This window comes from Thamnophis elegans, chromosome 4, assembly GCF_009769535.1.
Source record: "Thamnophis elegans isolate rThaEle1 chromosome 4, rThaEle1.pri, whole genome shotgun sequence".
In the NCBI taxonomy this organism is placed as follows: domain Eukaryota; kingdom Metazoa; phylum Chordata; class Lepidosauria; order Squamata; family Colubridae; genus Thamnophis; species Thamnophis elegans.
In genome coordinates, this window is record NC_045544.1 from 117,595,696 (window position 1) to 117,623,363 (window position 27,668).

The window sequence follows — 27,668 nt, forward strand, 5'->3', positions numbered from 1 at the left end:
GCATAGAAATTGATAATGCTTTTTCTGGTGTGAAGATAGTGATGATGGGGAAAACTGTGTTGGCTGTGTTCCCAAAAAATAATTTAAAAATATACAAGGAAAGTCAGTAAATAAGGGCTTGATTTAGATCTTTTGTTAAGCTCAAATCTCAGGAGTAATTTAAAAAAATCAAGGAAATAGATGTTTCAATGAAGAGAAACACTTCAGACATGCTCAGAGGCAGTTTATCTCACAGCTAGAATTTTAGGGACTTTAATTTTCAGTTAAGCCTTGTTTCCTTTAGGAAGGACTAAAGGACTGGTGTCTGAACTGCACTCTCTTCCAGGGGTTTTGGGGCCGCCACCTGAGAATCCCATCCAGGGGTGAAATTCAGCAGGTTCTAACAGGTTCTGGAGAACCGGTAGTGGAAATTTTGAGTAGTTCTGAGAACCGGCAAATACCAACTCTGGCTGGCCCCAGAGTGGGGTGGGAATGGAGATTTTGCAGTATCCTTCCCCTGCCATGCCTACCAAGCCATGCCCACAGAACTGGTAGTAATTTCATCACTGTCCCCATCCTGTAACTAAACAGTGGACATTAACCTGATTATATTCCCAAACTTCCATATCTTGGAAGACTAAATTGAGCCTGCATTGTGCCAGGGACTGAAAACGTTTCTAAAAAGCCCCCTTCTTATCTCGATGTTCCGGAAGCCTCTTTGACTTTTTTTTATGGAAGGAGAGTAGTTCAAGGAAAAACCTGGGTTAGCCCCCCCCCCCCCCCAAAAAACCGCTGCTGCAATGCAGAGGAGTGGCAGTAAAGTCACCAACTCTGTCCCCAGGCAGGCTCCTCTGCTTGTCAGTCAAAGGGCAGAGGCCCCTGTTGAATGAGGAACCACCCCCCCCTTTGCTGCTCTGAATGTCTGGAGAGGAGAGGAACCTGAACCATATGGAGAAGTCCCCATGGCAGGACCACGGCAGTCCCTGGGGATGGTGACAGACTGCTGCTGGCCTTCCCCTGCAGGTAGGAGATGATGGGGCAGATGTGGTGGGAGTTGAGCCTTGCTTTTATTGGGTCCCCTCCCTGTTCCCTGGCATAGATAGCCCTTTCCTATAAACCTAAGGGCTGCCAGAGAGCTGGTGCTCAGGGAAAGAAGGAAGTGCTCTCTGTACTTGTTCAGAGCACTCTCTTTCTGTAGACTTGGGCCATCTGATTCTTCATCTCTACCCCAGAGGTGAGGTTCAGTTGTGAAAACATAACTGCATATAACAAAGTAGCTAGAGACCAGAAAAGCAACGTGGGGAGTTCTTGCATCTCTCAGGAATTTATAGAGTGAATTTTGCCTTGTCCTACCTAGTTCAATCACCCTCATGTAGCAAACTACAGCTGCTTCATGGCTATAGATGAAGCACAATATCTCTTAGATGTTTTCTGATTTGGGCCTTCCAATCCTAAGAAGAAGCTGCTTGGAAATTGGAATTCTCGAATGTATGGAGGCAGCTAGGAGAGATCATTCTCTCTGCTCCAGGGGTGGGGTTGTAAATAAAATATCACCTTTCTTCCCAAGAAGCTGAAAACTATTTGGTGGGGCAAGGAGCCGCTGCAACAGAGGACCTTCCCTGGAAGGTCCTCTGCTAAATAGTCCTTACTACTACTTTATTTTCTCACATCCCGACTGATTCTGCCCAAGTCTTTGAAAGAAATTGGCAAAAGTGCATTTAGCATTCACAGAGGAATAAAATAGGAGGATTACAGGCAATTTACGGTTTATTCATCAATCATCCATGGTCTCATACTGAGTCTTAGAGATCGGACAATCTACTTGTTTCCGCTAACTTTTAGTCACTGCGATCCGCAGCTATTTGTACAATCTGTGGTGTGTTTCTACACTCTGTGATACTTGCCAAGCCTTTCTATGAACTGGCCGTTAACAGTGAAGTATAATGAATGTATAAATTGTTTTTTTTCCCATTAAGATTGAAATTGAAAGGGTTTTTTTAACATCTTGGGGTGGGGGGAACCCCCAAGGAGATATGGCTGATGCAAGAAAAGAAACTTAATGTGTGATCTGTATGGAAACTTACAGCTAGCTTTTGCACTCTTCATCTGTATTTGGTCTGGCGTAATCGGATGCTATACCATGAAATCTCTGTCCTGTAGTTTAGAAGCCAAGGAATAGATTTCCTTAATAACAATTTTAGTCTGGCTGCCCATATTGTATGGAATAATCTTCTTTGCTATAGGGAAAGAATGGCAAAATTTATATGAGGCCCAGCCTTGTCTGACTTGGAGTGTGCTTATTGCCATACCTTATTTCACACACCTCACTGCATATTTGGTTGAATTTGGGCATGTTAAGTGATGTCTTATCACTTAACATGGTTAAGTGATAAGACATTGTTTATTGAGTAAATAACATTTGGATTTACACAACATATACTATAGTTCATGGTTTGCTAAGTACAGTCATTTCTTATTCAGTAGTTAGTTATTTTGGCAAGCTTAATGTGTTATTTGTGTATGACATGTTATGCCTGCCAAATAAGATATGTTATGGTTTACACAATACATGACCTGGAGTGTCCTAGAAAAGTAGGATTAAATTATAAAAATAAATGAGTAAAGCCAGTGAATGGGAATTGCATTGCTGTTTTTCCATTACTCGATGTACAGTTATGCAGTTTAATATATTGATGCAAACATTTAAGACTGCATGAACTAACCAGCATTGTGCAAAATAACATGATTGATCATGTGCCGTCAAGTCATTGTCAACTCTTCATGACTAGGTAGATAGATCTGTCCCTAACCTGGTGTTTCAGGTCTTCCAACATTGCACTATTGCCACTATAACTGAGTCCATCTACCTTGCTGTGTGTTGTTCTCTTCACTTTCCTTCCATCTTTCTCAATATTAGAACCTTTTCTAGATCACACTGGTCTTGACATACAGTGTCCAAAGTAGGATAATTTGAGCCAGATCATTTGTGCCCATGTGGGAACTCAGGGTTAATTTGTTCAATGATATTTTTTTTTCTGTCCATGGTATACTCCAACACCAATGTTCAAAAGTGTCAATAATCTTCCTATCCTGCTTTTTCAAAATTTAAAAATAGCATGAGTGAGAGAAAAGACTTACCCTGGAGAACTTATATTCAGTAGGGAGATGAACAGTCTATAATTAGTACAGAGAGGGCCAGGATATGTTTATATTTGGCCTTCTCAGTTAATGCTTGCAAGTGACAGTTACATACCAAGAAAAGCTGCAATGATGTAATTTACAGAGTCAATGGCTGCATTTTTATAACACGATTAAGCAGTTCAATTAAAGTCCTAATAACTCTCTGCACATGCACAAGGGTGGATTTGTTTTCTGATTTGGTTCACTTACTGTAGTTTCTTTACGGTTCAGCCTGTTGATCAAACTCTTACTTAAACTATCATAATAGTAGTACCTGCAATAATAATAATGATAATTATTAATATTATTCATTTTAGTCTCCAAAGATGCAGAGAGAGAGGAAATGATATGCTGTCAAAGTTGAAAACTGTACTTTTTGAACAGGGGGGCAGGATTTAAAGCAAAATAGATATTCCTAACTCATCAATGTTGCTTGTTATTTGTTTAAAATCATACCAAGAATATTGACAGTTTGTAGTCTTGCAGGGAGAAAGATAGGGAGGCTATTTACTTCTAGCAAAGGATATTGCTAGAAGAATGAAATAGGCATAAATAATGCATATGTGTGAATGCAATTGCATAACTGCAATCCTGGATAGGTTTACTCTGAAATAGGCTGCAATTTTTATATAAGAATAAAATCTTTTGAATACAACTGGGCTTTTGAACAAACAGGATTACACTGTGTAGTATGGTAGAGGTTGAACAAGTATTTAGGGGAATAAAGGAAAAAAACCTGCTGTGGATTTGATGAGGAAATAAGGCACATATGCCCTTATGTAGCCGACCTGTCAGGGCTATTGTAGACACAAATAATATAAGTGTTTCTTTTGGAAAAGGGCAGTTTCAGCAATAACAAATATCCCATATGCTAATGATCAATTGTAAAAGAAGTTGCAGTCCTGGGAAAGGGAAAATCTATTCACTGATTTCTTGAGATAAGGGCGTTTGTTTCTGTATGTGTTTGTAAATTTGGTAGAGGAGGGAGCTGAAACAGGGCTTGTATTGTGTTTACATGTGAAAAGGAGCTACAGTATATTTTTGTGTAAGTGCCAGTGGGGAAGGGCATATGTTAGGAAACATTGTGGGGGAGGATGCTCTGAAAGATTGGGGAAAGAAGGAAGTAGCTGGGCTCTGTGTGTGTGTGTGTGTGTGTGTGCGTGCGTGCGTGTGTGTGTGTGTGTGTGTGTAAGGGTGTATTCTGTTGTCAGAGGGAATTAATTTTGGAGGGGTCAAAAATCAGGATGGGCATTTACCATATTGCATAATTTATGGGTGTGGGAAAATCAAGAATGCAGAGTTGGGGAAATTTGTGGGTAGGGGGGTACTTCTTGAGACTGAGGGAGTGCTTCCTGAGTGAGCTATTTTTTTGGCAGAAGCAAAAGAGTCCTTATATTGTTAAGGACTAGAAATTTATAAATGCATAACTGTTCAAAGATCAGATGTGTTGACTGCAGTCTTGTCAATATGTAAAGTGCCACAAGTTTTTTTGTTGCATTGCTGCAGAAGATGGTTAATCCTATCAGGCATCTTTTTGACATATCGGGTACCAATTGTGGGGAAATTTCATTCCTGAGCACAATCTGCTATTGGAAATTTCTGTAATGTTCTGCTTCTATAATGCAATTGTACATGTACATACAATAGGTCAGTGCATATTTTTGCATGCAGTTTAGTTTTCCTTGGAGTTTCCTTTAGCACGTCTCTGCAAATACCATAGAGAAGACAATAATGAGCTATGATACAAATAAATAAAATTATAATAGTAGCAGTTGGTGACCCAACAATCATTGTTTGCATTTATTGGGAACCCAAACAAGTTCTAGTTCCAGTGAAGAATAAAATGTATGTTGAATATTCTTCCTCACCTCTATTACTTGCAGAAGAACTATCATTGATTATATTTTAAGACCCAACCATCAAAAGAATGAATTTCTATTCTCCCAATCAGAGAGCTGTTCAAAGGTAGGTTGCACTAGAAAAAAATAAAATAAAATCAGCACAATAGAAATAGGCTTAATCCCAGAAGAAGGGATGGGACATTCTACCATATTTGGTGGTCCTGTACTGAGGCCACGAAATACTGGAGAAGGATTCAAAACTAGCTAAAAGAGATTACCGGGGCAAGCATGGAATGGAAACCCAAGACTTTTTTTACTAAGCATAAAACCAGAAAACATGAGTAAATCTATATGGCATTTGAGCCTACATATAATTGTGGCCGCAAGAATAACCTATGCGCAATTTTGGAAATCTACTACCATACCATCGGAAGATGCCATAATTAAAAAGATTTATGAATGTGCAGAAATGGACAGAATGACGGGTTGGCTGAGGGACAAAGGAGAAACGGAACATTATCTTAGCTGGAACCTATGGTATACGTGGGCGACTGCCTGCATCAGTTCTGGATTCTATAATGTTTCTAAAGAGTTAAAGGAAAGTAGAAGTCTATGGACACAAGATCCAAATCTTACTAATCCAACTTTAGATAGGTTGCTCTTGAAGGATTAGCTATATACCGTATGTATTAAAATGAAAGATACCAATAAATCTTATTGGAGAGATTTATTTACTTGCATTATAATATTATAATAGGGCAGCAGAGGGCTCAGCAGTTATGGCACTGGGCTTGTCAGCTGGAAAGCCAGCAGTCTAGGTTTGAGACCTGAGTGCCACGCAATGGGGTGAGCTCAAAAGCATGCAAATGCAAGTATATAAATAAGTACCACTTTGTTGGGAAGGTAACAACACTCTGTGACATTATGCTGGCCACCTGCCTTTGGGTGCCACTAGCTCAATGGCCTTTAAACGTAGATATGCCCCGCCTCCTAATGTCAGCAACAGCTGGCAAAGTAAAATCCACAGGGCCTCCTATGTATTGTGATAAGTATATTATGAATTCTTCAGTGGAAACAGGAAGACTGTTTTCTCCAAAAAAAAAAATACCTTAGGTTTTTCAGATCTTTTCAATACAATACATTAAAGCCTAAACCTTATGTAGATGTAGCATGCCTCAGTGAAACATTTTTGCCACCAAAACACTCTTTTTATATTAATTGTCTTAATGTTAGGCTTTGTCACAAAGTTCTAACTTGTATATTCCTAGTAGCAGCCAACTTTAGAAAACAACTGTTGGCCTCACTTGAAGAAACTGGCAAAATGAGTGTGGTCAGTTGCCTTAGCTGAAACGTTTTGACACATTTATAGCCGTTTAGTTCTTTTGTGTCACGTATGCTCATGAAAAGGATGGTCTACCTCCAGCAGTTGCTACATTGTGAAGAAATGGATTTTGTCACATAAACATGTTTCTTACTTGCTTGGGTAGCATTTTGGTTTTTGTAATTCTATTCACAAGATAGTGAAGTTAATTTAAAAACAGACTTTAAACCCACTTCAGCAAAACACAACTGTTACATTCATGTGACATGTTATGCCCAAACAAACCACATTGTGTTATACTGTAACATGATGCCTTAAGTTTGTAAAACATGCTAAAGCAGCATCTGGGCTTCCAAGCATTATAGCACCTAAAACTAGTTTAGCTGCCGTGTAAACTGAGCCAGTATTGTAGATGCAGTTCCCAATAAATTTACTAAGTGGTTGATGCAACCTCAGACATTCTAATCTTCCCTTGCCTGTGTGTGTGTGTGTGTGTGTGTGTGTGTGTGTGTGTGTGTGTGTGTGTGTGTATGCGGGCACACTCGTCTTCCCCTTGTGCACAATCTCCCTGCTTTTCACCCATGCCAATTCTATATTACTAAAAATGAAGGTTCTAGGTCACAAAAATGACTGAGGTCGGTCAATTTAAAATTGGGAATCAACATCGGAAAAAGAACAACCCCCACACATCGAGTGGAAAAATCTTCAGAGTGCTTGATGTGGGGTTGTGGTTTTCAAAATTTCCACTTTGGATTGAGGAAGAAAAGAGGCTCGGAATGACTATGCCCATTTCACGCAACTCCGAAAGTGCCAAGGCAGCGGTTTGGGCTGTCTGACCCTCCAGAAACGAGAGTTATGCTGCAGGGACAGGAAGGGAGAGTAAAGCCACAGCTGGGTCACGGGGCTCAGCTTCGGGAAGACCATGGGATGTGGTTAGCCACAGGCTGCACGCAAAGCAGGCGCAAGAAAGCAGACACAGACCTGTTTGATACCTCCAGGGAGGTGCGTGGTACAGCCTTTATTGTCATTGTACACCATGTATACAACAAAAATTGTGTTTGACCTTCTTTACAACAAAGATTGTTTGGTTCCTTCTCTCCTGACCAAACAGTGTTTGTGGATTTGTGGGAGGCCTACACTTGCCATGTTTTCTTCCACGACTATGGGAGTTTTACATTTTGAGGCTCCAAAATCGTATGTGGACCCAAGCAATCATTGGGGCAAGCTCCACAGATCTGCTACATGATTTTCCTTATGTCAGAAGGGGAAAATTATTAAACACAGGGAGTATCAGCTGCGTTTCATAAGCATCAGTTTGAATTAGTTGTAAGTTTACATGAAATGATTTTAGCCTTTCTGCTGGCCTCATCCATGTGTTGCCCCCTAGCTCCAGCCACTGCGCCAGTATGGTGCTTCACTCAGCCATGACCAAGTATGGCCCCAGAATACAAAATATTGGATGCCCTACTTCATCGATACTGTGGGTTATTGCTATTTAACACAGACATGCACTCACGTTGCTTATTACTGAAATAAACCTAAAAGACCACAAGAATCATTTCTAAAAGGAAGCTTTGATTCTTAGCACACTTTTTAAGTGGAAGGCTTTCCCCCCTCAGTTCTCCAAAGCTAACTCACCAGAAATTCACTAGACCAGGGGCGTCCAACCTTGGCAACTTTAAGACTTGAAGCTCGCTAGGGAATCCCGGGAGCTGAAGTCCATTCATCTTAAAGTGCCAAGGTTGGACACCCCTGCAGTAGACTATAATCTTCTTTGCGTAGAGATTGCAAACGTGGCAATTTTATCCCCCAGCATCCATTACCCTTTTGTGGTCAGGGCTGGAAGGTGTCGGCTAATACTTTTGTGGCCCATGGGTAGGATCTGACACATGATTGCTTCTCTATGTGGTGAAAATGCTTGTTTCACAATTGCAGCCACTCTCCCTGGTGTGCTGCTGTTGCTGCTGCTTCTGCTGCTACAAAACCCAGCCATCTGCCTTCCAACCATCTCTGGCCAGGTGAGAACAGTGCAGTGGCTTCTCCAAGGCAGCACCATCAGCATCAGGAAGGGGGTGCAATGTCTCTTAAGCTCAGTGGCTGTGTGGGCTGATTTATCTATGCATTGATTAAATGTCTGTTCCACCCATCTCACCTGGAGGTGACTCTAAGTGGCTTACAATAGAGTAAAAACAATAGAATAAAACAGTAAGATATTAAAATAATAAATATTAACATTAAAATTGAAAGAGAGCTAAGGAAGGGAGCAAGGTGTAAATGGGGTGGAGGTAGAATCCCTCAGTCCATTAGCCACCTCCAGTATCTCTCTCTCTTGGTATCTCTGTCTCCGTTTCTCTCTCTGCATCTCTCTCTGTCTCTGTCTCTCTCTCTGTATCTCTGTATCTCTCTCTGTCTCTGTACCTCTGTCTCTCTCTCTGTCTCTCTCTCTGTCTGTCTCTGTCTCTGTATTTCTGCATCCCTCTCTGTCTCTGTATCTTTCTCTCTGTATCTCTGTATCTCTGTCTGTCTCTGTCTCTCTCTCTCTCTCTGTGTGTATCTCTGTATCTTTCTCTGTCTGTCTCTGTCTCTCTCTGTATCTCTGCATCTGTATCTCTCTGTGTATCTCTCTCTGTATCTCTGTATCTGTCTCTGTCTCTCTCTGTCTCTCTCTGTCTCTCTCTGTCTCTCTCTGTCTCTCTGCATCTTTCTCTCTCTGTATCTCTGTATCTCTCTCTGTTTGTCTCTGTCTCTCTCTCTCTGTGTATCTCTGTATCTTTCTCTGTGTGTCTCTGTCTCTCTCGGTATCTCTGCATCTGTATCTCTCTGTGTATCTCTGTCTGTCTGTCTGTCTGTCTGTCTGTCTCTCTGTCTCTCTGTCTCTCTGTGTATGTGTGTGTATCTCTGTATCTTTGTCTTTGTCTGTCTCTCTGTCTCTCTCTCTCATACACAAACACACACACAGAGTTTTCTGCATTCACATAACTTCGAACAATAAATTAACTAAAGTCTGGTCCTAATTCTGAATACAAATATCCATGAGTACCATCCACGAGCAAGAAACCTAGTAAGCTTGTCCTCCCTGGTCAGAGCAATATTTTACCTATCTTTACAGGGCCTGAATCCCAGACATCTCCTTTTTATAAAATAAAGTTACTGTAGTAATCCAATTGGGATAACCTCCTGGTACTCTTATCTCATTTTACATATTCCCATAAGTAAGAAAAAAACTTCAAGAGCAGCAGAGATGCTTCAACTGGATCAGGTCTTTTTTGTTATAGTTGCTCTTGGATCCACTCGTGAACTTCTAAGGTCAGCAGTTAAACTTAGCTGAGCTCACCACTCAAGTTTGAGTTCGGACAATACCTAGAGCCCTGGTTAAGGAAGGTAAACTTATAAACTGAAGGTGTCTCCCAGGTAAGGCACTTCTGTTTAGCTACGGTATAATCCAGGATCCAAATTGGATATCACATTATAGAATATAATTCTTTATTGACTAAGTGTGATTGGACACACAAGGAATTTGTCTTTGGTGCATATGCTCTCAGTGTACATAAAAGAAAAATAAAATAGAATACATTCATCAAGAATCATAAGATACAACACCTAGTGATAGTCATAGGTTATTAATAAGCAATCAAATGATGATTAGGGGATTGGAGACTAAAACATATGAAGAAGGGTTGCAGGAACTGGGTATGTCTAGTTTAATGAAAAGAAGGACTAGGGGAGACATGATAGCTGTGTTCCAATATCTCAGGGGAAGCCACAAAGAAGAGGGAGTCAAACTATTCGCCAAGGCACCTGAGGGTAGAACAAGAAGCAATGGGTGGAAACTAATCAAAGAGAGAAGCAACTTAGAACTGAGGAGAAATTTCCTGACAGTTAGAACAATTAATCAGTGGAACAGTTTGCCTTCAGAAGTTGTGAATGCCCCAACTCTGGAAGTCTTTAAGATGATGTTGGATAGCCATTTGTCTGAAATGGTATAGAGTTTCCTGCCTAGGCAGGGGGTTGGACTAGAAGACCTCCAAGGTCCCTTCCATCTCTGCTATTGTATTAAATTATACTAGGAAACAAATAAAACAATATAAATTTTAAAAATACAAGCAACATGGTTATAGTCATAAGTGGAAAGAGATAGGTACTAGGAAAGAGATGGGTACTAGGAAGGAAGAGAAGAATAATAGTAATACAGTCTTAGTAGATAATTTGACAGTGTTGTGAGAATTAGTTGCTTAGCAGAGTGATGGCATTCAGGGGAAAAACTCTCTGTGTGTCTTTATAATTTATATTATCACTGCTTTCCCACACCACACCCTTAACCTTCTTGCTGAATTAATTCATTTTTCTGTTCGCATGATGTGTTTGTTACCCAGTTGAAAGAGTTCCTCAATCACTCTGGGAAGATTTCTGTTTTTTAGCTGAATATATGTTTGAAAGGAACTAATATTGTATTCTCGACACTATTCAAATTGGACTGCCTTTTTATAGAGATGGGGCGGAAATAGCCTGAGGTCTACATAAATACTGCAATTCCTAATGTTTGGAGACTTTCATAATTCCATAACTCTTGATTCCACAGTAATAAAGTAAAGCACGGAGCATGTAAGCAGCTTGAATCTATATCATGTATGCCTCCTGTCAAATTTGGAATGTTTTTGTGGCGTATAAAACTGTCTAACCGACTAGGTCTCTCTTTTGTTTTCTAGATTTCTTCTCCAGCCCTCGGCCAGTGCCTGCACAAACCCCTCTGAGCTACACAGATCAGCCTTGCTTTCTGCCCCTGCCAGACACCCTTTTTGATAGTGGTGGTAGCAACCTTCTTCCCAGCCCGTCCAATGCCTTGCTTCCCACAGGCTCTGCCAGTTCGCCTAACTTGAGCAGCCCTCGTCTTCAGGTGTGCAAGCTGGATGGCCATCTGTTTCTCCAATCCTCCACCCTAGGTTTTGATTTACCCTGTTTCCCCGAAAATAAGACCGCCCCGTATAATAAGCCCAATCGGGCTTTTGAGCGCATGCGCTAAAATAAGCCCTCCCCTGAAAATAAGCCCCCCCTCAAAAATATTGCAACCCAGCAGCAGCCATGAGGTGACCACGCTTGGTGCCTCCTGCATCTCAAAAATAATAAGACCTCCCCGAAAATAAGGCCAAGCGCTTATTTCGGTGGTCAAAAGAAAATGAGACCCTGTCTTATTTTTGGGGAAACATTATAGTTTTGGGGCCTGTTCTCTCCTTTTGTATTTTTCTGCCCTTTCCAACTCAGTCTGGGTTCAGCCTACATTCCTGCTGTATCCAGACTTTAAGAGGGAGACATTTGCCCATTTGCAGGAATTCTCAGTATAAATTGAATGTGGAATAATAAACAGATTCATGTGCAAAGTGTTATTTGGGCAGGGAAAATAAGTTGAAGATCAAGGATCAATTCTTGCCTATCACATCCCTAGTAATGGGGTGGAGTACAACAGAGTATATAAAGTGGCAACATTTTGGTGATCTAAATATGAATAAACCACCCCACTATTATTTCCCACTTGTAAAATTCAGATCCACAGTACTGCAGGATTTAGCTCAAAAATTGCCAGCGGTTATTCTATTTTACTTCATTTGGCTGATTTTACAACGATCCAAATCAGGAGAGTTATTCTAAGTGCTAAATAAACTTTCAAAGGCCAAAGCATTTCGGATAGAGCAGTTTGGGTTTCTATAGGTCAGATAGAATTTGGAGCCTTCCTCTTTTTGACTTTCTGCCACTTTTCCCTTTCTCTGGTTGGCTGCCCACTTCAACAATGAGCTGGGAGGATATGTTAATTAACCTTTTTTGTTGTTGCTGCTGCAGCCTCTTTCTCCTCTCTTTTCTTTTTCAGTCTGCAGGTGGCTGCCCAGCTCAGCTTGGTTCACCTGGTGCCTTCCTCAGCCCTGAGATCCCTCCCATTCCTTCCCCCTCAACCTCCCCCAACAATTTTGGTCCTGATCGCAAGCAGAAGCCCCTGCCTCCCTACACACTCCCCAACAAATGGCTCAGCCTTGACCACTATGGATCTTACTGTCCTGCCTCCCTGCCCAGAGCCCCTTTGTTCAGCCAACAGCCAGTTTGCCCACCACTGTCAGCCCCTTGCTCCAAGTTCCACTACCCATCTGCCCCTCTCTTTTCTTGTCCTAATTCCCCATCCCTCTCCACAGCCTGTTTTCCCCCAAATATACCAGGTTACAATTTAGACTTGCCATCTGGATACCATTCTCCCTTCAATGCATCACATCTGCTCCCTAGTCTGCCAATTTCTGGCCTGGCCAGAGGACAGTCCCCATCTGGAAGTGACAGGCCCAAGACCAAGGGTGCAACGGTCAAGAACAAGAGATCCCCAAGACTTCCTGTCCCCCCACTTGCTGCAACAATATCTGACCAATGTCTGACAGAGCTGCTGAGCACAGGTAGGAATACGAGGCAAAATATTTCCTGAGGGGATTTGCCAGGCTGGGAATGCATTGGGATTAAGACTGCAAAGTCTAATTAAAGAATGACTTGCATTCAAGAAGATCTTATTTTCATTTTACTTAATAGCATGTTCAGACTAGTTTAAAGCATTGGATGAAATCCAGATTTAGACATACACTATATTGCCAAAAGTATTCGCTCACCTGCCTTTACTCGCATATGAACTTACTGTAAGTGACCTCCCATTCCTAATCCATAGGGTTCAATATGACATCGGTCCACCCTTTGCAGCTATAACAGCTTCAACTCTTCTGGGAAGGCTGTCCACAAGGTTTAAGAGTGTGTTTGTGGGAATTTTTGACCATTCTTCCAGAAGTGCATTTGTGAGGTCACACACTGATGTTGGACAAGTTTACGTAGCCTACCACTTCATGGCTGAGTTGCTGTCATTCCCAAACACTTCCACGTTCTTATAATACAGCTAACAGTTGACTGTGGAATATTTAGGAGTGAGGAAATTTTACGAATGGATTTGTTGCACAGGTGGCATCCTATCACAGTTCCACGCTGGAATTCACTGAGCTCCTGAGAGCGACCCATTCTTTCACAAATGTTTATAAAAACAGTCTGCATGCCTAGGTACTTGATTTTATACATCCGTGGCCATGGAAGTAGCAATAGCAATAGCAATAGCAGTTAGACTTATATACCGCTTCATAGGGCTTTCAGCCCTCTCTAAGCGGTTTACAGAGTCAGCATATTGCCCCCAACAACAATCCAGGTCCTCATTTTACCCACCTTGAAAGGATGGAAGGCTGAGTCAACCCTGAGCCGGTGAGATTTGAACAGCCGAACTGCAGAACTGCAGTCAGCTGAAGTAGCCTGCAGTGCTGCATTTAACCACTGCGCCACCTCAGCTCTTCAAGTAATTGGAACACCTGATTCTGATTATTTGGATGGGTGAGTGAATACTTTTGGCAATATAGTGTATTTAAAGGAGATTTGACATGAATCATGCAACATTGAATATCAAGTAGATATCACTGAATCCAAGCATGAGCCTGAATCTATTTCATTAGATTCCATTAATTAAGCATGAACCTGAACTATTCTATTAGAAGGACGCGATGGCTCAGTGGCTAAGACACTGAGCTTGTTGATCAGAAAGGTTGGCAGTTTGGTGGTTCGAATTCCTAGTGCTGTATAACGGAGTGAGCTCCCATTACTTGTCCCAGCTTCTGCCAGCCTAGCAGTTCAAACGCATGTAAAAATGTAAGTAGAAAAATAGGAACCACCTTTGGTGGGAAGGTAACAGCGTTCCATGCGCCTTTGACCTTTAGTCATGCTGGCCACATGACCACAGAGACGTCTTCAGACAGTGCTGGCTCTTTGGCTTTGAAATGCCCCCTAGAGTCGGGAATGACTAGCACATATGTGCGAGGGGAACCTTTACTTTTAAGGGAGATTTGACATGAACCATGCAACATTTAATATCAAGTAGATATCACTGAATATAAGCATGATCCTGAATCTATTCCATTATTGTTATTACTATGTATAAAAGCACAGATGATAAATATGTTTTGAGAAAATATGTTGCATTAAATTGTGCTGAAAAAGAAAGAATAGATATCCTCTTCTAAGATCTATATTGCATGCATTTTGCTTGTTTTTTTAAAAAAAATGGTTGGCACTTATTAGTTACCAAAAATGACATTTCTCATATACCAATCCATGCACCATTTCTTTAGCTGGCCACAGTCCTGTTCCCTTTATATGTTTAGGAGGTTGCCAAGACATGTTTGATTCAGTTCTACAAATAAGTCAACAATTCAAACAGAAACCTTTTGGGTTTTGGACTATTAGTAGCCAAAGTCCTATTGAGAATTTTGGAGACCATAGAAGCAATGCATTTGGAAGGTACTGTGTATACTTTAAAATGATTTGGAAATACTGTTTTGTACTACATTTGGGCAAAGCATCTCTTTTAATGAATAATAAAGAGACGCTGGGCTTATATGAAAGCATCCAAATCATTTCTTCCAAATCATTTCTTCCAAATCATGGTCAAAGCATGCATGGACCTAAATTGCTTATTCTTTTCAAAGACTAAATCCTATTGAACTTACTTTCTATTGCATACTGCCAAAACAGTACAGACCTATAGTAGTTTACAAAAGAGTTAACAAAAACATGCAGAAGTTAAAAATGAATGAAAGCAACCAATAACTAATCAGTGTTAGGAATACAAGGATAAATGCATTATTAGTAAGATTAGTTCTGAATAGCATATTGAACGTTCATTTTTATTCTATTTGCATACTGTCAAATCAGTTCTGACATAGTGGTTTACAAAAGAGTGCAATAAATATAAAACAGTACATATAAATGAATTAAAGCAACTGATAAGTTCCAAGAACTCAAAGAAAAGTGTATCATTAATAACATTACTTCTGAGTAGACATGTAGAAGATTGCAATCTTTTTCTGGTTCTGAACTATTTTTACAAGTAATAGATCGATTTGACTGGTTAGTGTACTGGTTACCACTTCAGCCAATGAATTTATAGGAGAAGCCATTTAAATTGTAGATGACTCCTCTGCATGTTTTATAGATTATATTTTGTGTCAGTCAAAGGAGTGCAAAGTCCTGAAATTGACTAGCCCATCTTTGCATGTAATTGAAAGTATAATGGAAAGTATAATGGAAAGTATAATGGCTCTTGTACTTCTGTAGCCTGATAGCAGAGAATTCTATTTCCAATGGCAGCTCCTCCCAGATGTCAGGCTTGCCAGTTAGCGCAGACAAATAGCGCATCCAGGAGCACAAGCTCTATTTGTATTGTAAGGTTGCATTAACTGAATCTTGCAGGTGTGAAAGTACTCCTCTCTCTCCCCTCTCCCCTACCTCTGCAGAAGAAACTAGGGAGGGTCCTTTCTGAGAACTTTGCCATGCCCACATTCCTTCTGCAGACTCATCTGCCTCTTACTTGTCCATTGCCTAATCTGCTGCTCTTCCTCCTGTTTCCCAAAGTCATTTCCACCTTCCATTGTACCCGGGCAGTCTTGGCTCCTCCCTCCCTCTCTTCACGGAGGGTTTGGGGAACTTTACAGCTGTCACACGGCTCTCCTTAGTCAAACCTTGTTCTGTTCTCCATCTCCAGCTTTTGACAGCTGCATCTTTGACTGAACAAATTAAAAAAACAAAAACAAAGAAAAAACAAAACCCTAACACTTTCTGCCACCTAGCACTTGAACAATTGACTAGTGGAACCAAAGTTAAAAAGCATTCTTTTAAAAGTTCAGCTCACTGTGTGCTTAACAGATTAACAGAGTTGGAAGGGACTTTATAGATCATCTAGTCCTGCTCAAACAGGAGACCCTACACCATTTCTGACAAATGGCAAATCCAACCTCTTCTTAAAAGTCTTGAGTGATGACTTCCGAAGGCAACTTCTGTCCATTGGTTGATTGTTCTCACTGTCAGAAAGTTCCTCCTTATTTCAAGGCTGAATCTCTCCTTGGTCAGTTTCCATCCATTATTCCTTGTCTGGCCTTCAGGTGCTTTGGAAAATTGCTTGATCCCCCCCCCTCTCTGTGGCAGCCCCTCAAATATTGGAACACTGATATCATTTCTCTGCTGGTCCTTCTCTTCACTAGCCTAGCAATGCCCAGCTCCTTTAACTGTTCTTCATATGTTTTAGTCTCCAGTCCCTTAATCATACTGGTTGCTCTTCTCTGCACTTTTTCTAGTCTCTCAACATCTTTTTTATAGCGTGGTGACCAAAACTGGATGCAGTACTCTAGGTGTGGTCCTGCTAGGGCTTTATAGCGTGGTATTAGTAACTCACTTGATCTTGATTGTATGTGATAGAAAAGAAAAAAAAGGAAAACATAATTGTGCATGCAATAAGGAGACAGTTGTGTTACCGTTGGAAGATCCTTTCCATGTGGTGGAAGATTAACAGATTAACAGAATGACAGAGTTGGAAGGGACCTTGGAGATCTTCTAGCCCAACCTCCCTGTTCAGGCAGGAAACCTTATACCATTTCAGACAAATGGTTTCCAACCTCTTCTTAAAAACCTCCAGTGTTGGATCATTCACAACTTCTGGAGGCCAGTTGTTCCACTGATTAATTGTTCTAACTGTCAGGACTGAGATTTGAGAAGAGGAAAGCACCAGTCACTTCCCCTAGATTAGAATGGGACATTTAAAAGTGAGTGGGAAGCAGGGTAGCCCACACCTGTTTTCACAGCACAATGAAGATGAATGTGAGGGAAGCATGATTTCCTAATAGCTTGGGAGGAATATGGCAAAACAGCTGTATGGATGTGCCCTAGTGGTCAATGGAGAGACCAAAAGAAAAATCTTTTAGACTTTTGGTGGAACACAACAAGCTTCTCTAGACTCTAGCTAAAACATTAAAAAGTGGTGTATAAATCCTCATCCTCATCTATATGTTGGACAGTTTTGTCTAGTGGTTAAGGCACCACGCTAGAAAGCTGGAGACCGTGAGTTCTAGTCTTGTTTTACTTATGAAAGCCAGCTGGTGACTTTGGGCCAGTCGCTCTCCCTCATCCCAACTCATCTCACAGATCTGCTGTTGTGGGAAAAATAGGAAGAGGGAGGAGGAAGATGAATATGTTTGCCACTTTGAATTATTTGTAAAAATAATAAAAGGTGGGATACAAATAAATGAATAAAATGTTTTTATCCTGTTTTTCAGGCCATTATTGCCTTTCAACTGGGCACATATAAATGTTAAAAATAATAGTTCCCATCATCGGATTTAAGAATGAGCGCACACAGAGTAAAAAGGAAAGAGAGACCATCTCTTGAAATCCAGAACAAAATAACAAAATTGCATGCCAATGATCCATTTATTTTTGGATTGTTAGCCGTTCCTGCTCTTAGTTGGGTAACGGTAATCTTTGGCAATGGACCATTCTCCATTTCAGATCTGTAGCCCTAATGAAGTAAAAAGATTTGAGTCAGGATCCCTTCAGGTTCATTCTTTGGACGTACGGCAAAAGTAGAGGAATAATTTTCTTTTTCTAGATGTTATTTTGACTTCCTTGTCTAACATATGGACCTGCTATTCCATAAGAGGTCTCCCCTCCAAGTACTAACGAGGCCTAACCCTGCTTAGCTTTCAAGCCCAGACAAGGTCAGAAAGATCTTGCTGCCTGATGAAAAAGCTGTAACTAGTAGCTATGTGACAGAGGGATAAAGCAAGATTTGTTTCTTTCCTGATGTACAGGTGCTCCACAACATGGGGGGATCCATCAGGATGCCCCTTCCCTGTTACCTAAGAAAACATTAGCATCTTTCTTTCAGTAACCCAGAAAGACCTTCAGGGAAATAAAAGGCTAGCCCCATCTCTAGCTAAGCTTCATGCTGTTCATGGGGACAAGATTCCATTTGGAAGAGAGACCTCCCTCCTTAACTATACCTCAGCTGCACTAGAGTTAAAGCATCCTGAGCACTGATTAAATTTGAAAGCACTGTTTGGTTGGATTCACACAACATATTAACCTAGGTTAAAATGAAATTGGGCAGTCTGTGGTTCAGCATAATATGGGAGTGCAGGTGTCAGGATGCTGTGTGAATCCAATCATTCATTCAGCATGGTTTATCTGCTGCACCATCACATCTTACATGAATGCAGGGATTGGACTTTCTTGTCCTTGGTTTAGGCTTATGCAGCTTGTGTAAACCTTACTGTGGTCTCTAAATGGGTTGACTTAATTTTACCTCTTTTTACAGCAAAAACAGAACCTAGTTTAGAGAACCTGGCTGCTCCCAGCCACACCGTGGCTGCCACAGCACCTGAGACCCTGGTAGGTGTTGGTGAGAGAATGAATCTTTTTTTTTGGGGGGGGGGTGTTTTTGGGTTTGGAAAAAGGTTAAGATAAAGTGCTTCCAAAACTGAAAGGAATGGAGTTGTATCTCACCTGGACAGTTTGGTATACTAAAACTTGGGATTTCAGGAGAAAGTGAAAAACCCTGGTTGATGTCTGAAGTGTCTGAAATGGTGTAGGGTTTCCTGCCTAGGCAGGGGGTTGGACTAGAAGACCTCCATGGTCCCATCCAACTCTGTTATTCTATTCTATGTCGGAGGATATCATGTTAGACAGTTGGAGGGGAAACTGCCCCAACCATGGGTGAAATGAACCAACATACATCCCACACCTAGATTGCCAATACTAGCTTTTATTAGAGGAGAAATTGTAACGGAAGAATGGTAGCACTTCATAGACAGAAAGTCCCAGGTTGTTCAGCTTCTTTTCTCCACTGGTGACTGGACACATTATCTTCTTCTGGGAAGTTCATCAACAGAGCTGGAGGCAGATATCAATTCGCTGCTTGTCCAAAAAAACTGCTATTCCCAAGTACTACATACCAGTGGGGGGTTTCCACTTTTTTTACTACTGGTTCGCTGGTGTGCACATTGCACATGCATGATGCTTCTGCACATCTGCAGAAATGTCTGGGTGGGTGGGCAGAGCTTCCCGCCACCGCCACTTCCGGTTCGCCCGATCCGGGCCGAACTGGCAGAAACCCACCTCTGCTGTATACTGTTTCCAACGCTGGAAATTCCATTCCTGGCTGTTTAGAAATCAGGACTATAGCTAATAGATTTCTCTTCCATGAATCTGTTCTCCTTTCTAGAGTAATTTTTAGTATCTGGTGGCAGAAGGTTCCATGGACACTCCTATGCTTAATGTTCCCTTGTACGGTGCTAACCGTTTTTTCCTTTCCTTTCTGAAGCGCAACACATTTGGTGATGAACCCGCCAGCTTTTTGCCCCGAATAACAGAGCTCAGCCCTCAGCTGTCCCCCATCTCCAGCCCTTCGCAGTCCATTGCAACCACAGCATCAACAGGTTCATTGCTTGTCCCCAAGATGGAACGCCTCTCCCCCACTCCTACTTGTGGTGAGTCATTAGAAACCAGCATCTACAACAGTGTTCCCAGAATCCCCCAGCCAGCTGGCTGAGGAATTCTGGGAGTTGAAGTCCACAGGACTTAAAGTCACCAAGGTTGAGAAACACTGATCTACAATCAACCAGTAGTTCTATCTATTCTGGACAGTGTTCTGCCTGAATATATGTTCCATAGAAGAAGTCTGTGAATGCTCAGTAGCAATCAATAATTGTATGTTTTCTTCTGTCCTCCCCCCCCCCCTCCAGCAGCCAATAACCAAAGAATGACACAGGGACCTCCTGTCTTCCTTGAGGGACTAGTTTCATCCCCTCTCTATGCAAGCCAAACTAGGGCAGAACCAAGCAAGGTAAGATCATGTTCCCTCAGATCATATTAACCCTGTCAAACCCAGAGATTAGTGAATTGTGAAGCAATAATAAACTCATAAGGGAGAGCACCAATGACCCCTCATTAGTAAAAACCCTCTGATTTATCGCAGCTTATTTCTCATATGCTTCATTGGTCTGTGACATTTTCCTTGCTGTCCTCTAGACGGTTTTTAGAAATACATGCATAAAATCAATCATTAGGGATGGAACTCGTAAAAAAAAAACACAGCTTGTGACTGTGTCAAAGAACAAAGGGGCAACCTGAAAATGAAACTGCCTTCTTGTACCCTGTTCGAAATGCTCAGCTTCCAAGGCAGTAGAAACCTAAAAACCCTATCAATATTTTTGTTTTAAAGCCCTATTTGATCAGTCCTACAAGAAAACAGTTTAGCGGCTTTTTCCTTTGTTTTTTTCCTATGGAAACCTAGCAGGAAATGCATTCCAGTTATATGACCATTTGATACCAGATTTTGGCAATGTGATTCAGGAGCTACATACAGGTAGTCCTCAACTTACAACCATTCACTTAGTGACTTTCAAAGTTACAACAGCACTGAAAAAAGCTGTTTTAGCACCGGTCCTCACATTTACGACCATCATAGCCACCCTATGTTCATTTTATCAAAACAATACAGCTGGTATGTATTTGGAAGAGTTGCAGCATCCTGGGCTCACGTTTGCCATTTGAGACCTTCCCAGCCAGCTTCTGACAAGCAAAGTCAATTGGGGTGGTGCTGATTCACTTAATGACCATAAGATTCACTTAACAACCAGTGATTTGCTTAACTTTTGGCAGGAAAGGTTGTAAAATTGAGCACACTCACCTAACATCCACACTGGTTAGCAATGGAAATTCTAGTCCCATTTGAACATCTAAGTTTTACACTGAAAATTCCCTTCTTCCCTCCCAGACTGAGAGCCGCAGAATCATCCACATTTCTGCAGAGCAGAAACGCCGTTTTAACATCAAACTGGGGTTTGACACATTACATGGCCTAGTGAGCACTCTGAGTGCCCAGCCCAGCCTTAAGGTGAGTGCTGATCGGCCGTTCTTGATCCTTGCCAGTTTCCTCAACAGAGGCCACAAAATTACCCTTGCAGTTCTTGACGCCATTTTGGAGAATCTTCTTCTTTGGTCTTGTCAGCCATCCTTAATCTGAAGGATGAGTTCTGCAAGCTTTGTAATCCACAGCTGGCAGGCAAAGCAGATGTTATAGGAGCTGTGTGTGTGTGGAGGCTGCCGGGCCAGGGAAGCTGTCCAAACACATTTTTCCTCCCTTCCTTCACCCCACTATGCAGATCAGCAAGGCCACAACCCTGCAGAAAACAGCAGAATACATCTGCAAGCTGCAGCAGGAACGCGCTACCCTGCAGGATGAAACCCAGCGCCTGCGGGATCAAATTGAGGAGCTGAACGTTTCCATCAAGTAGGCCTGCTGGGAGGACCACTGGCTTTCTTTGGCAAAGAAAGTGATTTGGGTGTCTTTTGGTTGCTGACATGGAGCTCTGGCATGGCCAATTGGGCATACAGTAAAGGGGGGGAGCCACAGGCCAGAGGCCGTGGAGATGGTAGCACCTGGCTTTTGTGTGAAATCCAGGCTTCTCCCTAACTTGTCATTCTTCTTCTTTAGCCTCTGCCAGCAGCAGTTGCCTGATACGGGGGTGCCCATCACCCGCCAGCGTTTTGACCAGATGCGACATATGTTTGACGAATACGTCCGCTTGTGCACCTTACAGAATTGGAAGTTCTGGGTTGTATCCTTTGGGGAGGAGGCTGCTTGCACTCCTGAAAGGGAATCTGCATTGTCCAGAATAACCGTTCTCTGAAATTGCCAATGGTTTAAGTATTTCTTGCAATGATTCAAGTATTCCTTGTGCAAGGCACAGATGACAGCAGGGTATCTAATTTGCCACTTAGCAAAGGTAGCAGAGAGAGAGAAAAAAACAAAACCCAAAGCTGGCTCCTTAACTGCTCCTCCTCCATCAGTTCAGCATCATCATGCGGCCTCTCTTTGAGTCCTTCAACGGGATGGTCTCCACCAGCAGCCTAGAAAGCCTCGGTCAGACATCTTTGGCCTGGCTGGAACAATACTGTTCACTTCCGGCACTGCGACCCAGTGAGTCATTGACTTCCTTTTCGTTTTCAGTTAGGATGGTTCTGGGTGCAAAGGGCAGTTTAACATTTAAACTTTAATCCAGTATGGAGTTGTTCAGTTGTTATTTGTTCTAATGTTCTATATAGTTCTACTAGTTGGTTGGATACCCGTGCTTCACTTTGGAACTATTTGATTGGGCTTGAAAAATTGACAATTAAAGCTTGAACATTAATGAGTAGTTACGATTGGCCTCTCCTCACCCCTTCTCTCCTGAGGGCTTGCTCCACAGAAGCCTCTCCTCTTCTCTCCTATCCACCTTCTCTCCCTCAGGCTTGCCCCACAGAGGCCTTTTCTATCTTATCCCTTTTCTCCCTCAGCCTGGCCCCATTGATCCTCATCCCAGCCCACAGGCCAGATGAGTCATGTGCTGCCCATGCCCAAGTGGCAGTTGGAATAGAGTTCTTTTCAGGTGGGGAGGGAGAGTAGAACATCTAATTCCTTAGCATCATAGCATGTTAAAAATAATATAAGAAATACTAATGCTCTGATGGTCATTTCAAAAAATCCTTTCTAAGGGGCACTTAGAAGCTAAGAGGAACATACGTGCCAAATTTCAAGTTTGTAGGCTTTACGGTTCTGGAGATTTCGTGGTGACGCATAAGTGGTTTTCACTTATATATATATAGATTATAGTTGTAATGATAGGATTTCACCTTCTTCTTTGATTTTGTACCTTTTCTTTTTGTTATGATATGTCAGTTCTTTTCTCAAAGAAAAAATGTTTATTAGCAATGCTGGCTGAGGAATTCTGGGAGTTGAAGTTCATATGTCTTAAAGGTGCCAAGGTTGAGAAACACCGCTATAAAGCATAGGTGGATTCAGAAAGCATGTAACAGGATATACAGAATAAAAGAATGAAGACGGTATCTATGTGAAGGTTTATAACATGAGTACAAGTGTGTGTTTCATACCACTTGTGCATTCTGTGGTGCTATTTCTTTGGAGAGAAGTATTGCTGTACTTTGCTCTGGCAAGATTCAATATTTCTGTTCCCTAAGGAAGCCTATCAGAGCAAAGGAGCAGAAACAGTTTTAGAGTTGTCTTGTGATTTTATACTCTCCGCACATTTTTTCCCCTTAGCTGTACTGAGCTCCCTTCGCCAGCTGAGTGTTTCAACTTCAATCTTGACCAACCCATCTGGCATCCCAGAACAGGCTACTCAAGCAGTGACAGGAACAAGTACCATCGATGGCTCTTCCTAGCCCCAAAATGGGATGCTAACCAGAGAATAACAGCTGCTAGAGGATTCTTTCATCCCTTCAGAAGAGCTATGTTTATGAAACAACTGATTGATTGGTTCTCTGCAGGAAGCTTATCGAAGAAGCCTCTCCTGTGTTGACTTTTTTGCCAAAGTTTCTCTAACTCAAAAGCCATCTGGACCAGCCTTCTCTCTCAACCTGGCTCATGAAACAGAAGTGATTAAACTATAAGATCTGTGTGATCTGTGTGCTTTCTCTTGTTAGGCTTAGCTGACACTTCCAGTTTATACATTTCTGATTCATATACTGTAGGTGTGGATCTTCAGTCCTCCATAGTACTTTTTCTGGCTTCAGTTCAAAGTCTTAGAATGACTGTAGATCAGGGGTGGGTTCCTGCCAGTTCTAACCTCTTCTATAGAGGAGGTTCCACAAATCTACCATGCCATTTAGAATCGGTTCCAGCTCCCTTCCCCCGCCTGTCCGCACAATGCTTGCCCCGCCTGCCGCTCACTGATTGGCTGGCTCACCAATCACCCCGCCTGCCTCTAAGAGTCCTATCTAAACCTTAAAGTCTTAAAGCTGTCAAGTTTGAACATCCCTGGTTATTTTTTTAAAGGGTTAGGGGTGCAAGGGTCTTGTAACGTGACAGCTTTAAGACTTGCACACTTCAATGCCAGAGTTCCTGAGCCAACATGACTGGAGGAGGAATTTTGGGAGTTGAAGTCCACAAGTCTTAAAACTGCCAGTTCTAACCTCTTCTATAGAAGAGGTTCCACAAATCCACAGTGCCGTTTAGAACTGGTTCCAGCTCCCTCCCCCCGCCCGTCCGCACATCATCAAGATGAAGAGCGAGAGGAGGAATTCTGGGAGTTGAAGTCCACAAGTCTTAAAGCTGTCAAGTTTGAACACCCCTGGGGTTTTTTTTCTAAAGGGTTAGGGGTGCAACGGTCTTGTAACTTGACAGCTTTAAGACTTGCGTGCTTCAAATGCCAGAGTTTCTGAGCCAACATTTTGGTTGCTAAGCAAGAGCGTTGTTAAGTGAGTTTCGCCTCATTTTACAAGTTGGCCATGCCCACCCAGTCACATGGCTGGCAAGCCATTCCCACCCAGTCACATGGCTGGCAAGCCACTCCCACAAAGCAGGCCACACCTACAGAAGAGGTTCTAAAAAAAATTGAAACCCACCACTGCTGTAGATCCACTTTGGAAGTCCAACAGGAAATATAGATGACATTGTGGCATCTTTTCGGCTTTGTGAAGCTATGTATCCTCACAGGTGCATTACTTTACAAGTGCAGGTACATCCCTAAAAAAAATATACGTGGGAAGGGCATCATGCTTTAGTTCCTGTTTACTACTACATCATCACTGTTTGTCTTTACTGAGGGGAGACAGTTATAACTTCAATTATGTTTTTACCCTCTTCCCATTTTCCAAGAATATACATAGCTCCAGGGCCACATGTAGTTCAGGGTTGAACTGTGGATACTTGGTGTTATTGGAGCTTGCAGAAGTTTCACTGCACTTCATTGATCTTTGATAATAACATCTGCAAGAAAAAAACAAAGCTTTGAGAGCACCAAGGATCCACAATGATATACAGTATTTATCATTTTCCCCTTCTGCTTGATCTTAGCATTGTGATTCAGAGGAATATTGCTTCTGCAGTAGAAGTCCTGTTTGAAATTGGCAGTACGACTGGGGTGTCACTGTAAGATCCATCTTATCCAATTTTTCTAATGAAGGCAAAACCAGACCTTTTGAAAGACTACCCGCCAGAATAAAAGCAAAAAATTCCTACTATGAGTGCCCAAAAAGTTTATTGTCTCTCAATATTGTTCCAGCTAGCAGAAGAGCTAAGGCCCGTGTTGTGATTCAAAAATTATCTCTACCGGTTCTGTGGGCATGGCTTTGTGGGCGTGGTGTGGCTTTGTGGACGTGGCAGGGGAAGGATACTGCAAAATCCACATTCCCTCCCCACCCCACTAACATGCTTTCCAGCTTCATTCTCCTGTTCAGGACAACAAAAGAAGATCAGCTGGGAGGCAGTGAGGGTGGGGCTAACCTATTTGCCAGTTCTCCGAACTATTCAAAATTTCCGCTACCGGTTCTTCAGAACTGGCTGAAGGCCCAGCTACTAGTCACACAACAATTTCAGATCACCATCTGAATAGTACAAATAGGCAGGCAAGGAAACTTTTGTCAGTAAACTGCATGACAAATCCAGGGGAAGGGCTACTTAATATAAAAGGACAAGCAGGCTACTGGAGAAAATTGCAAGGCCTTGTGCTCGTTCCTCTCCCTCTCATTTGTTCTTTCCTCCAGCATCAGCATAGCTGAATTCTCAACAATATAACCTTGATACTTGAAATTAATGGGACATACAAGGAGCCCCCAACTCTGCATCCCATGGGCAACAGTGATGTCACCAGCTAATCCTTTTGTGGGAAGAAATATCCATCTGGTTCATTTCCAAGCTGGGAGAAAGACACTGGAAACATGGAGGCTGATTGAAAAAGTTTAAAGTTGAAGCAGAACCACATGGGTTCTGGGCAGCTGACTACATGGAGTTGAGAGTGGGGTTTTTTTAATACCTCCTCTTGGGCTTTACACTTGAACTTCCTCTTCCTGTGCAAGAATATGTATTCTATTGGCTGTTGTCAGACTCTCATAGGGCCATGTAGGGGTTATGTAGGGGTCATCGCTGGCTCTATAGGCAAAGTATAAATCCTAGGTGTTTGACTCAGCTACCTTTGGTTGAAGTTTCTGAGGGTGATGCAATGAAGGGGTGTTGGGCAATTCCTTTTTCCCCCTTTCTTTTAATTTTGTATAATTATTTTCTTTTATAGTTGAGCACTTTGCAATTAGCCATATTCTAAGATATTTAACTTTCTTTGTCACTTGCAATCCTATTATTGGAATTTGGAATTTATTCAATTTGTAGGCTGCCCTATTCCCCGAGGGGACTCAGGGCGGCTGAACAAAAGCCAAGGGAGGGGAAATTACAAAAAGTAAGACAAAAACAATCAGACAATACAAACGATTTAAAAGCACAACAGACACAGCAAATTCGAGTAGGGGGGGAAACTCAACCCCAGGCTTGCTGGGACAGCCAGGTCTTCACGGCCGTCCGGAAGGCCCGAAGGGTGGCGAGGGTCCGAATCTCCATGGGGAGCTTGTTCCAAAGGGCCGGAGCAGCCACAGAGAAGGCCCTCCTCTGAGTGGTCGCCAGCCGACATTGGCCGGCAGATGGAATACGGAGGAGGTCTAATCTGTGGGATCGAATGGGTCTGTGGGAGGTAATCGGCAGAAGGCGGTCTCTCAAGTACCCAGGTCCAATACCATGTAGGGCTTTATAAGTAATAACTAGCACCCTGAAGCGTATCCGGAGACCAATAGGTAGCCAGTGCAGCTCGCGGAGGATAGGTGTAACATGGGTGTACCGAGGTGCACCCACGATCGCTCGCGCGGCTGCATTCTGGACCAGCTAGAGTCTCTGAACACTCTTCAAGGGCTGCCCCATGTAAAGTGCATTGCAGTAGTCCAGTCACTCATGCCCTTGAGGTCACGAGGGCATGAGTGACTGTTGTAAGATCCTCCCAGTTCAGGTAGGGATGCAATTGGTGCACCAGGCGAACCTTTCTAATTCTTTATTTTGTTCTTCCTTCAAATTTGTAGTTATCATTTTAATCTTTTCTCTATTAATCGTTAACCCTGCTACATCTCCATATTTTTCTAATTCTCGAATTAAACTACTTCCTGTTTCTAATGGATCTTCTATAATGAATACCAAATTATCTGCAAAAGCCTGAATTTTATATTCCTCTCTCTTAATTTTAGTTCCTCTTATCTCCGGATTTTGCCTAATTCTTATTAGCAGACTTTCAAGCATCATGATAAAGAGCAGAGGTGATAGTGGGCAGCCTTGCCTTACTCCTTTCATTATTTTGAAGGTCTCTGTACTTTCCCCATTTAATAATATATTTGCCCTTAGGGTGGAGTATATCATTTCTATTAGTCTTTCAAATTGGTCCCCTAATTTCATATTCTTAATTTGTTGCATCATGAATTCCCAATTTAAATTGTCGAATGCCTTCTGTGCATCCAGAAAAACAAGTGCCACTTGTTTCTCTGGATGCGCCTTATAGTACTCTAAGATATTTGCTATTATTCTGATATTATTCCTAATTTGTCTTGTTGGGAGAAATCCATTTTTGGGTGTATATAGTCATTTAATAGTTTTTTCC

At 42.1% G+C, this 27,668-nt stretch overlaps 1 protein-coding gene across 2 annotated transcripts in view; it reads left to right on the forward strand.

The window, feature by feature from the left end:
• The window catches only part of MLXIPL (MLX interacting protein like), a 51,096-nt gene extending 27,436 nt beyond the window's left edge, over positions 1–23,660 (forward strand). The window contains exons 8-17 of one of the 2 annotated variants that reach the window (XM_032214905.1): positions 11,028–11,215; positions 12,182–12,746; positions 18,518–18,591; positions 19,523–19,688; positions 19,944–20,044; positions 20,978–21,097; positions 21,366–21,493; positions 21,698–21,821; positions 22,054–22,183; positions 23,303–23,660. In XM_032214905.1, the coding sequence (XP_032070796.1) occupies positions 11,028–11,215; positions 12,182–12,746; positions 18,518–18,591; positions 19,523–19,688; positions 19,944–20,044; positions 20,978–21,097; positions 21,366–21,493; positions 21,698–21,821; positions 22,054–22,183; positions 23,303–23,424 (1,718 nt within the window). In that variant the 3' untranslated portion in view covers positions 23,425–23,660. The remainder of the gene's footprint in view (positions 1–11,027; positions 11,216–12,181; positions 12,747–18,517; positions 18,592–19,522; positions 19,689–19,943; positions 20,045–20,977; positions 21,098–21,365; positions 21,494–21,697; positions 21,822–22,053; positions 22,184–23,302) is intronic. The other variant, XM_032214906.1, reaches the window with a different exon arrangement.
• Positions 23,661–27,668: the final 4,008 nt, after the last annotated feature.